We start from the raw sequence: 12,728 nt of genomic DNA on the forward strand, positions 1-12,728 counted from the left end.
AAAAGAGTCAGGAGAAATACGAAAAGACCTTAGCTTCTCTTCAGCGGCTGCAGAAGGAAAAAGATCTATGCAACTCCGAGATGGAAAAATTGCAAGAGAAAACGGATCTCTTGCAAGGTCAGTTGAACAAAGCTTTGAAGGACAAAGATAATTCTCAAGCCGAATTCGATGTTGTCAAAGACCGACTTGAGAAAACACAAAATCAATTAGAGAAGTACTACAATGATTACGATTCCTCTCAGAAAGAAGTTAAATCTTTAAAAGAGCAAGTAGAAAAGCTTCAATCGCAGTTGCTAAAAGCTCAAGAAGAACGTGATTCGAGTAGGAAAGAATATGAGAGATTATTAGAAAAATCTGAAAAATCTCATTCTGAAATTTATAAACTCCAGGCAAAATTAGATCAAATGCGCACAGATATGGAAAAACTTAATCTTGAGTTAGAAAAATCACAGTTAACTTCTAACAAAACTAAAGAAGAGTATAAAAGTTCTGTTGAGGAGTTGGAGAAACTTCGAGAGATCCATTCCAGAACTGCCGCACAGCTGACGATATCAAAGGAGTCGGAAGAAAAATTACGAGTGGATTTCGATAGATGTCAAATGGAATTGAATGTTATAAGAGAGCAATACGACAAATCTCAGGAAGCACTGCGTAAATCTCAGACACAATTGGACAAGCTGCATTCAGAAGTAGATAGCCTTAAAAATGAATTAAATCGAGTGCAAGCACAGATAGGAAAAACTCAAACAAATCATGAAAAATCGCAAGAAGAATTATCAAAGTCTCAATCTGAAGTTGAAAAACTGAGAGAGAAATTAGAGAGACTTCAAGCGGAGTTAAGTCGAATGCATGCCGAGAAAGATAGGCTTTTAACTGAAAATTCGAATCTCAAATCCGATGTTGAGAGGTATCAGAGCCAGATGCTAAAACATCACACCGCTCAAGAAAAAGCTATGCTTGATATAGAAAATTTGAAGAACGAAATCGAGAAATTCAAAGATAAATACGAGAAAACTACAAGTGATTTAGAAAAATGCTCAAGAGAAAAAGAAAAATCAATTTCAGAATGCCTTAAATTTCAGTCTGAAGCGGAAAAACTTTTGAACGAAAAGAACATAATAGAAAGAGAGAAGAATCGTCAGTTAGAAGATAATTCCAAACTTCGCAATGAGATAGAAAAACTGAGAACCAAAATTGAATCCAACAAAGACGAACTGAAGAAGTTTCAAGAGTTGAAACATCAACACCACATGGAAATAGAGAGAATGAGACACGATTTAGAAGTTGCTGAGCTGAAAGCTGAGAGGCATGCCACATCTGAAGACAGACAAAAACAAGAAGTGGAGAAAGTGAAATTTGAATTAGAAAAAGTGAAGGACAGATATGAGAGAAGTCAAGCCGATATGAAGAAACTTCAAGAAGAGAAAGATATATTCGAAACAGAAGCAAAAACTTTCCAAACTACTGTCGGTCAACTTCGTGCTCAGTTAGACAATCTGCAGTCTAGTCAGCACGCCTCGGATTCCGATCTCCAGAGGGCAAAAGCGGAAACTGAACGTATTCGAGCACTTCTCCACAAATCTGAAGCAGAATTACACAAATCTGTGGCAGAAAATAGTAGATTGCAAACAGAGATAGTTAAACTGAAGCAAGACTTAGAAGATTCGGAACAATCTTTATCGCGACATCTTAAGGATCAGACAAGTAACAAAGGTGAAATTGATAAATTGCAAAGAGAAGTTGACCGCCTTAGAGACAAATTTGAAAGGGCTCAAGCAGATGTGCGCAGAAATGTTGAAGACAAAGATAGATTGGAAGCTAAACTGAAGGAAACTATGGGAGAGTTAGATCATCATCGAACAGTAAGAGGTAAAACTGAAGAATATCAACAAAAGTCAAGAGTTGAGTTGGATTATTCTCATATGGAGCTTCAAAGGATGAAACGAGAAATTCAGAGACTTGAACAACAGTTAGAAGAAGCTTTATCTGAAAATAAAGATTTGCGAAGAGAACTCTCAAAGTCCTTAGAAACGATAACTAACATTCAGAGGCAGCTGGAAGATTCTCAGAGTGATTTGAAACGAGCAGAAGAACATAATCGGAAATTAAAATCCGAAGCAAGTTCGCAGAGAACTTTCGAAACGGAACTATTGAAAGCAGAAGAAGAACTTCTGAATGCTAATTCCGAAATAAGGGATTTGAGAGTAGAATTAGCAAAATCGTACGAAGATGCTTCCAGTTTGCAAAAACAACTCGATGACTTACAGAAAGACGTAAAAATTTTGATGGAAGAAAATAAAGTTTTAAGAAACGAGCAAGTCAAATCCCAGAAAGCTGAAAGCGAATTAGAAAAGATAGAAGAGCAACTTTTCAGCGCAAATGCCGAAAACAGAGAACTTCGTATGGAATTGGCCGAGACATATGAAACTGTTTCAAATTTGCAGAGGAGGTTGGATGATTTGGAAAGAGAATTGAAGACAGTAGAAGATCAAAATATTAAACTTAAAACAGAACAAGCGAAGTCTCAGAGGACAGTCGAAAGTGAATTAATAAAAGTAGAAGAAGAACTTTTGAATGCGCACTCTGAAAAGAAAGAACTACGTGTGGAATTAGCCAAATCATATGAGACTGTTTCAAGTATTCAGAAACAGCTGGACAAATATCAGTCTGAACTCTCAAAAGCAGAAGATGAAATTAATAAACTTAAAATAGAATTAGAGAAAAGCCAGAAAGCTCAGTCTCGATTGTCCAAAGTGGAAGATAAATTGTATCAAGCCAACAATGAAAATACGGAATTAAGAGCCGAAACGAAAAAACTGTATGAAAAGGTAAATAACATCCAAAAGCAGTTAGATGAGTCTAATAATGAGCTGAAAAAAGCTGAAGAAAATAATCATCTGTTGAGATTAAAACTGGAGAAGTCACAGGAGAAAGATAAAGAGATGAAGAAGCTGGAAGACCAACTTCAAAACTTGACTGCTGAAAACAAAGAGCTGAAAGCAGAGTTGGCAAATTTGTATGAGAAAGTATCCAGTCTGAAGTTGCAACTGGAAGATTCTCAGAATGATTGTATGACTCATGAAGAGAAAAACAGGAAGTTGAGAACTGAAATCGAAACACTGAAAGAAAAATTAGACGCTGAATCTAATAAGTATTCTGAAGAGTTGCACAACTCTGCTTCAGAGAATAAGGAACTGCGAATGGAACTTGTCAAAGCGTATGAAACGATGTCCAATGTTCAGAAACAAAGAGATGATTTGAATTCTCAAATCATGAAATTACAAGAACAAAATGAGAGATATAAAAGAGAACTGGATAAAATTGAAAAGAAGATTTCTGAATACAACAAAATGGAGAATGAGTTTAAAAAACAGAATCAAGACCTGCAAGCCGAGCTCACGAAAGCAAATGATACCGCTAAATCTTGGAAAAATAAGTTTGAAGATATGCAAGATAAGAAAAGCAGAGTTGATATATTGAATAAAAAACTGCAAGAAGACTTAGAGAAATATTCTCAAGTTGATGTCGAAAAAGAAAAATTCAAAGATATGTTGGAAAGTGTTCAAGGCGAAAATAGTGAGTTACGAAAAGAATTAAGCAGATCTTACGAAGCTATATGTAACTTACAGAGCGAACTTAAAGCATTCAGTTCTCAGATGGGTAGAAAAGAAGATGAAATTAGGAAACTCCGAGCAAGTTCTGAGAAATCAAAGAAAGAAGCTGAGAGCGAAATAAGTGACCTTAATAAAAAGTTCGATGAACTGTCTACCGAGAAAGAGGAATTACTAGAAAAATTAAAAGTTGCCAATGAAAAGATTAAAAAGTTAGAAAAACAACTCAGTGATGAATCATACGAACTAAGTAAATCTCAAGAACAGAATAAAAAATTAAAATTTGAGTTGGAAAAGGCTGAAAATCGATTACAGAGTGAACTTCAGAAAACAGAAAGCTTATATGACATAAACGAAGAAAATAAAGCCTTAAGAGCAGAACTCAGCAACTGCCAAGAAACAATATCCGATATTAGTCGTAAGATAGCTGATATGACCAACGAAAATAAAAGGCTTAAAGAGTGTGAAAACCAACAAAAACTAGAAGCAGAGAAAGCAAGAATGTTTGAGAAAGAATTGAAAGATCTACAGCATAGATTCGAAAAGTTAGAAAAAAGCAACAAAGAATATCAAAATGAAGTTTTCGAATATAAGCAGATTGTAGAACAGACCCAAAAACTCTACTTAGAAACCCAAAAGGAATTGGGGGAAGCTAGAGATACAATTAACAAAACTCAAAAAATGCATTCTGATACCCAAAAAGAACTTGACAATTCCAAAAAGACAATATCTGAAACAGGTAAAATGTATCGAGATGCCCAGAAAGAACTGAGCGAAGTGGAAGAACATTTATCGAAATCAGAGAAACTTCTTCAAGAAACGACGTCAGAACTTCAAAAATATAAAGAACGCACCAAAGCTTTGGAAGAACAACAGACTTCTACTCAAAAAGCTATTTCATCCGAACTTCAGAGGCTAGAAGAGGAGTTACAGAATGCCAACATGGAGAACAAAGAGTTGCAAATAGAACTTAAAAAATCATATGAAGAAATATCAGACCTCAGAAAGCAGTTGGAATTATCGCAAGCCGATGACCAAAAACATAAAGAGCAACTTAAAAAAATGAAATCGGAGCTGAAAGCTAAAAAAACTTTGGACAGCGAGGTTCAAAGATTAGAATTAGAATTACAAACGGAGAAATCGGAAAACCTGAAGCTAAAATCAGAATTGAGTGAATACCATGAAAAACTATCAAATTTACAAAAGAAACTCGAAAATGTAGCTGTGGAACTAGATTTTTCAAAAGAAGAAAATAGGAATTTGAAACAAGCACATCATTCAGCTCAAAGGAATATGGAAAATGAAATTAAAACTTTGAAAGACATGCTAGAAAATAAAACGTCTGAAAATTCCGAAGTTAAAAATGAACTTGCAAAATCATATGAAAAAGTGTCAAACTTACAAGAAGAAATCGAAAAATATACCTCTGACATCCAAAAATTAAGAGAAGATAACAGAAAACTTAGGACGGAACAATTACATTCTCAGAAAACTGTTGAAAGTGAATTTCAGAAAGTAGAAGACCAGTTGTATAATGCTGAGGCAGAGCTCAAGGAGTTAAGAGCAGAATTGAATAAATCTTACGATACTATTTCTAATTTGCAAAAACAAATCGAAGAATCTAAAAATGAGGCATTAAAATTAAAAGAAAATAACAAGAAATTAAAATCAGAACAAGAAAATCTTAAAAAAACCACAGAAAACGAAATGAAAAAACTTGTAGAAAAAATTGAAAGTTTGTTCGGAGAAAATGAAAAACTGAGCACTGAAGTCAATCAGTACGCTGAAACAGTAAATATTTTAAATACTCAGATTAACGAAAATAAGAAAGAATATGATAAAATGAAATCGGAAAGGGATAAAATAAGTGCAGATTTTAGTGCTGCTAAAAAGAATATGGAAGCAGAATTTGGCAAAATTGAAAAGCAGATACAAGCAAGCGAAACTGAAAAACAAGAGCTCCGTTCAGAATTGGCCAAATCTGTTGATACCATTTCATCATTCCAGAAAGAACTGCAAGACTGTCTAACCGAACTGCAAAAAGTAAAAGAACAAAATAAGCAACTAAAAGCAGAGCAACAAAAGGTTCAAAAGAATGTTGAGAAAGGTGTGCTGGTTGAAAAGGAGAAATTAGAAAAAGAAATTCCTAAATTGCAAAAAACTATTGAGAAACTGAAAACAGAAAACCAAAAAATTCTACAAGAATCAGATAAGCTTAAAAAGGAGTTAGAGAAGGCACAGAGCGATCTGCAAGGATCTGGTGTGGAAAGAGAACGATTCCAAGCTCAGTTGGAAATGCTTGTGCAAGAACTTGAAAGAAGAGAGGTCAGTCTGTACCTTATCCAGTAGATCGATTCTTTTTTTTGCTTCCGGCATTATAAACATTCATTTTCAGTTGGAATTATTCCAAAGCATGGTTTCTTTTTGGTTCAAATAGCGTAGAAATTTGATTTGATGACAAAGTGCAAAAAGCCTATTCCCTCTTACCCTTTCACTATTATACACACGTATTTTCGTTTCAAACTGCATTAAAGAGCATGTATTCTTTTTGATTAATAATTATAAAGTGCAAAAGTTTAGTTTGAAGGTATTAGATTAGTAATTATTTCGAATTTATTGACATTATTTTTTTTCCTATATCAGAATACAGCATGTCCTTTATATATATATATATATACATATATAATTGATTTGTTTACTCTTATTTTTTTTTTTTTTTATTTTACATTTTTTATTTGGAATGTAGTGATCTCTGATTATGAATTTTTAGTGCTTATTACCTATGAATAGATTATAATTTTGGATTGTGCTTTTAGACATCCAGCATACTTTATTTTTTACCTCATTTTTCAATAATTTTAATAAGTACCTCCTTATCATAACGCGGCCCTTTACTTAAATAGCACGAATATGTCTCCAGCTGTCGCCAAATGAGCAGCAGATCGTCCTTTAGAGAAACCCTGTGTAGGGTTGCCTTTTTAGGAAAGGGAATAATAGGCAATTAAAATATAAGTGGGTTGCCATGAAGAAAACGATTTTGATACTATACAGTGTCGGAGCTATACTTTTTGCCGCCAGGTTCCAACTGAAATTTTAAAAGTTTTGCTGCAGAGTGCCAAAAAATTATAATAAATTCTGCCACTCGTGCCGGCGGCACCGGTTGCACCGTCTTTGTTGTAGGCTTTGACTTTTTTTCTCGTCTAGAGACGAGAAAAAAAATTTGCGGCAGCCACAAACTGTACACCAGGAATTATGTATGTTTGCTGTGCGAGTTATTAATTAAAATTTGGCAATAATATTGGTGCCATTTAAATAACGAGGCCGAAATAATAAGGAAGCACATTTTTTATATTTGTATCATATTTGGTTTCTACTTTATGAAAATAAAAATATGATGACATTTATAGTAGAATAGGTGGTCTGGGAAAGTTAATATAGTATGATATCCCAGTCGTTATACAGTATAAAGATGAATAAAATTTTCAGAAGTAAGTAGTACTTTATTAAATGTGTTTTACTTTAAAGAAAATAATACATTTTATAAAGCAAACATTAAGTTTCTAGATATATTAATTCATCATTTCTATTGAAATGTACCTGCAGACCAGTTTTTGGAAAGATTTTATGTTAAAAATTAATTGAAGTGATAGATAATATTACTAAACAAAAAAACTTTCTTGTTAGGCCACACGTAAACTTTTGGCATCATAAAAAATGTGCTGACCATAAAACAGGTAATTAAGACTGCCAGTTTTAGAGACTACTAAGTGACCTGTTTAACACTGAAATACCAGTCAAAAACCCAACCATTCATTAGAAATTTTGAGAAATATTAATTATTTAAATCTTGGAAAATTTGGTACTTTTGCATTATGCAACAGCCATGCATTTTGGCGGGTTCTTTAACTGTAAACAATTTCTAGTCGTAAGAATAATTTATGGATACACACTCAAGTGTAGTTCTAATTTAGTGAGTCTTGGTACGTCTATGGCTTCTCTTCCACAGGTGACGAAAAGCATCGCGGTGCATAATAGAGAAAAGTACCAAACATTTTTATTAATCTTTAAAAGTCCAGTTTTAATTTTTATGATGATTAGTGAAAATACCTAACAATAACTTGTCAGAAAAAAATAAAGTAATACTTAAATTCACGACATAAATAAATGCTTTCTCATAGTTTCATAATTCTAATATGTTTAATAACTAATTCTTTGATTCTTTAATACAGAAAATGATGATGCATCATAGGATTTTTAGAATATTTTTTTGGAACTCTGAGACCTTAAATTGAAATAAACTTCAAATTTCAGTGCTAAAATATTATATTACATTAAACAAATTTCATATATTTTTTTACAAATACACGATTTTTATTCTTTTAATGTATTTAATTAATTTGTCAATCGAAATATCGATAAAAAATTAAGTGACGTTGTCCATTCGTGTTTTATTATAACTTCAAGGAACAAAATCCTAATGTATTGCTTTTACAGTCTGAACTTGAAGCTTTAAGAAAACAGAAGAGACCAAGTGTCCAGGATGCACCTTTGCAAGCTGAAAACCTTGCATTGCGAAAGCAAGTTGATGAGAAGCAGAAAAAGGTTGATGAAATGGACAAAGCCTTGCGCAAATCTCAAGAAAAAATTAAATTTTTAGAATCTCAACCTCCAAAAGTAAGTAAACGTAGTATATAGTACTATGCTTTCATATTTTCTAAGTTATTGTGCAGCTGGTAAATTAGACAGTTCCGGGGGAGAAAAAAATGTGTTTTATGTAAAATAAATCGCATTGAACAATATACAATGAGTCCTGTTTGAGATGAGCGCGTGTGATTATAGATAATTTTGGTTTTCTGTGGAAGGCTGTTCTTAACTCATGAGTATGTACGTGGAGTCTATTTAATCCCACCTCCATTAAATGAAACCGTGATTCACTATCACTTCACTTCTTCAACAATTGCTATCAACCACATGACCTAGCATTCAGAGCTGTTTCAAATTTCTAGTTTCTTTATTTGTGAAATGATTACTTTAAATATTATTTTGGGGTCATATTTACCTCATGCGCATCCTCGCGTAAGTTAAAATTTCATAAACTCGTATGTAGAATTTTTAATTGGATTTTCTCATCTTCATCTTTATAAATATAAAACATGCATATGAACTGCTTTATATTTCTAAATATGAAATGCTGTCTAAATATAAAACATAATCATTTTTTGAATACAAAAGAAAACCTATGAGCAAGATCACATCTTTTCAGTGTGTCAAAAATGTCACATTTTATCAGAAAAGAGCAGTATTTGATGATATTTTATATTATATAAATGAATTTCTGTAATACATTGACTGAATTTTTTGTCCTAATTAATATCAATAATTTTTGCATTATCAAATTTTATACAATTTTATATTAATTTTAATTTTAATAGTTACATTTTAATGCAGAACAATAATAAAATTATCATTTAAGCATTTTTCTTTTTCATTTAAATATAACAATTTACACGTATTTTTGTATTAAACATGATAAATATAATTTGAGCAATTTCATATTTGTATGCAAAATTTGTCGATAATTTTGAGCATATAAAAAGTAAAAAAAGAAAAAAAATTAAATTTAAACAAATTACTTTTTAAATTTAAATAAATATTTATATAAAATATTTAAATATGTATACTCCATAAGCATCTTCATGTATAAGAATGGAGCAGGATGCTTCCTGAGTTTAAGAAGTGATGTAAAATACTGATATTTACTTATTCAAAAGTACCAGTGTATACTGAACATCGTCTACATAAGAGTGGACTGAAACTATAATTGTTGAAGGGACAAGTGTGACCTTTAAGTTGGACACAGGGTCTGAAGTGAACGTTTTGCCTGTGAAAATTTATGAAACACTGAGTGCTAAGAACTCTAATCTTATTGTAAACAAGTGTAATGTTTTATTAGAAGCATTTGGGGGGGGGTCCAAGGTTAAACCTGATGGGTCGTTAATGTTACAGTGTTCCTCAGATAATGAGGATCATACTCTAGATCTTCTTCAACAATTGCTATCAACCACATGACTTTTAGTCATGTGGTTAGACCACTAGAGCTTTTAATTATTTCTAGCAAGCATATTCGTCCATTATTAGGACTTGATGCATGTGTTAAACTTAATTTGATTCAGTTTGTAAATAAGGTTGGAATATCAAATTATGGTAAGTTAGATAAGTATACAATTGTTTTACCTCCATCTAAAGATAAATTTATTATTAATAATTCAGAAGTGTTTGAAGGTGTGGGAAAATTTAATGGATTATGTAATACCATAGTAGATGATCAGATAGCTCCTCTAGTGAGACCACCACGTAGAGTACCACTTAATTTAAAACCTAAACTGAAATTAAAATTAAATGAATTAGAGAGACAGGGCATTATTGCAAAAGTTGTTCAACCTTTGAACTGGGTTAGCAATCTAGTAATAATTGAAAAAGCTAATGGATCCTTCAGAATATGTCTTGAACCTCAAGATCTTAACAAAGCTATAAAAAGAGAACATGTGTTGATTCCAACAATTGAGGAGATTTTACCAAAGGTATGTAATAAATCAATTTACTCTGTTTTGGACATAAAGGATTTTTTTTTTCCAAATAGTGTTAGATGGGGATAGTAGTCATCTTTGTACTTCTAGCACACCATTTGGATGCTATAAATTCTTAAGGCTTCCAATGGGTTTTTCCTGTGCACCTGAAATTTTTCAGCGACGCAATCTTGAAAATTTTGGTAATATACCAGGAGGATTGATCCATTTTGATAACATCCTCATTGCCACTAGCACCGTACAAGAACATGATAAAATTTTAACAGAGACGTCAACAGAGCTAAAAATACTCAACGGTAATGTTATTTTTAATTCAAATCTGTAGTTTTTCTATTATTATTCATTAAATGTCTGTGGTGTGGAAGTGTTATTTACTTAAGGATATCATCTTCAACTCGCCACCCACATGTATGTTAACATTATTGCATGAAGCTCACTGTGAGGTTGAAAAATCAAAAGCTAGGACTCGACAAGTATTATTTTGGCCAGGAATCAACAGTGACATTGAGAATATGATTTCTAAATGCCTAATTTGTGATAGGTTCAGGTCTCAAACAGTAAAAGAACCTCTTGTTTCTCATGAAATTCCCAGTTTACCGCATGAAAAGGTTGGTACTGATATCTGTGAGTATGCGGGGGAAAAGTTGTCTAGTAATAGGCTGTTACTTAACCAAATGGGTAGACATAATTCCTCTAAAAAATAAAAGTGGGGTGGAAATTACTAGTAAATTGAAATCAATATTTGCAACACATAGATACCCAAAACTTTAATATGTGATAATGTACCATTTAATAGTTGGAAAATGAAGAGTTTCGCAAGGGATTGAGGATTTAAAATAATTACTAGCAGTCCTCGATATCCTAAACCTAATGGATTTGCAGAAAAGCAAATATATAAATAACTAAGAGTTTATTTAGAAAAGCAAGATTGGAGAAATTAAATGAAGCTTTACTGGAATATAGTAGAAATACTCCAATTTCAGATACTATAAATTTATCACCAAGTCAAATTCTATTAAGTAGGAATTTAAGAACACAATTACCAATTACACAAACAGAATTGAAACCAACTATAAAAGATCAATATAGAGAAAAGGTGAGGAGTAAGAAACAGGCTAAAATCTATTATGATTAACATACAAGGAAAAGACCTGAATTTATTCCTGGGGAAAAGGTAATGTTGAGATGGGAAAATAAATGGGAGTAAGCAATAGTTTTAAAACAGCATTCAACTACTAGATTATATTGGATTAAAACAAAAGATAGTAGGGTAATTAGACGGAATAAATTTTATTTAAGAAAAACTAAAAATCAGAAGAATTTAGTGACATTAGACTATTATGATCTATGTAATGAGAATGAGGAAAATATAAGTAGTGAACCTCCAAAAATACATAATGATCCTCACCATCAAGATAATTGCAATAATATTGTGATTGTGTATATAAAACAAGAAGTGGTCGTAATGTATATCGACCATCCAAATATGATAATTATGTAATGCAAATATTCCTGTGACTCTCCCAAAAGAAGGAAAATGTTACATATATGTGAGCCTGTAATAATGTCACTTAATTATTGATTAAGTAATATTAACATGAATATAAGAAGTGCTTTATAATTTTCAAGTTTTTATATTGACTCACTAAATCTTAGGATTTGACTGGAAGAATCCAGGGGCTCCTCGGAACTCAGTTTGAAGACCACTGTTCTAAGGCAAACATCTCCATGGTAGATGAAAATCATCTGTAATCTCAGATGGTCATCTGTCATTTTGCCTGGAATCGCACATAGTCATCATTGTGACAGTATTTACATATGCTTAACTATGAGTATTTAATATAGAGAGGTTGTTCAGACGAGATGAAATCTTATGCCTTTTTCATAATGACAGAGAGAGAGAGGCCCTGTTTTACAATTATTCTCTTTTCACGAGATGAGTAAAATCAATAAGCCATTCGAGTATGGTGCAAGTTTTGCTTCATTGTCTGCAGTCAATCGGCGATTGTCAGTGGGGGAGGGCGTATTGATGTATGTTCAAGTGAGTGAAATATTGGGATGTCCTTATTTGTTTCTTAGGGTGTCTGTAAAAATGCTAGTGTTAGGGTGTAAGGATATAAGCAGGGTATTTATGTTTTTCATGTGGAATGGGGGACATCTGAGATTGGAAATTTCTGAGTTGAAATTGTATTGTGTGAAAGAATTTGGTTGTTAGTGTTTATATGTACTCATGTATGGTGCTGATGTTTAGGTCTGTGTGTATTGTATTGTTTGGTATGTATCATGGTGCATTTACGATTTCGCGGAGTAGTTTATTTTGGAAAATTTATATTCTTTGTATTTTGGTCTTGGCGGCCTGCCCGCAGATTTGGCATGCATATAATAGCACTGGTCATAGTATCATTTTGTAAAGAATTAGTTTGTTTTTAAATGTGAGGTTACTATTTCTACCCTTATGGGTATAAGCAGGGTATTATAGTAACCTCACATAGTGGCTGCTGTAATTTAAAATTTTTCAGCGGTGTTAGCG

General features: G+C 32.6%; 1 protein-coding gene across 1 annotated transcript in view; it reads left to right on the plus strand.

Annotated features, from left to right (window-relative positions):
- LOC118196388 (uncharacterized) overlaps positions 1 to 12,728 on the plus strand; it is a 310,238-nt gene that overhangs the window by 264,121 nt on the left and 33,389 nt on the right. Inside the window, exons 10-11 of the mRNA XM_085818940.1 lie at positions 274 to 5,936; positions 8,106 to 8,285. Of these exons, the coding sequence (XP_085675066.1) occupies positions 274 to 5,936; positions 8,106 to 8,285 (5,843 nt within the window). The remainder of the gene's footprint in view (positions 1 to 273; positions 5,937 to 8,105; positions 8,286 to 12,728) is intronic.

Source organism: Stegodyphus dumicola, chromosome 6, assembly GCF_044657685.1.
Source record: "Stegodyphus dumicola isolate Sdum_Otavi_A_Nest chromosome 6, ASM4465768v1".
Classification (NCBI taxonomy): domain Eukaryota; kingdom Metazoa; phylum Arthropoda; class Arachnida; order Araneae; family Eresidae; genus Stegodyphus; species Stegodyphus dumicola.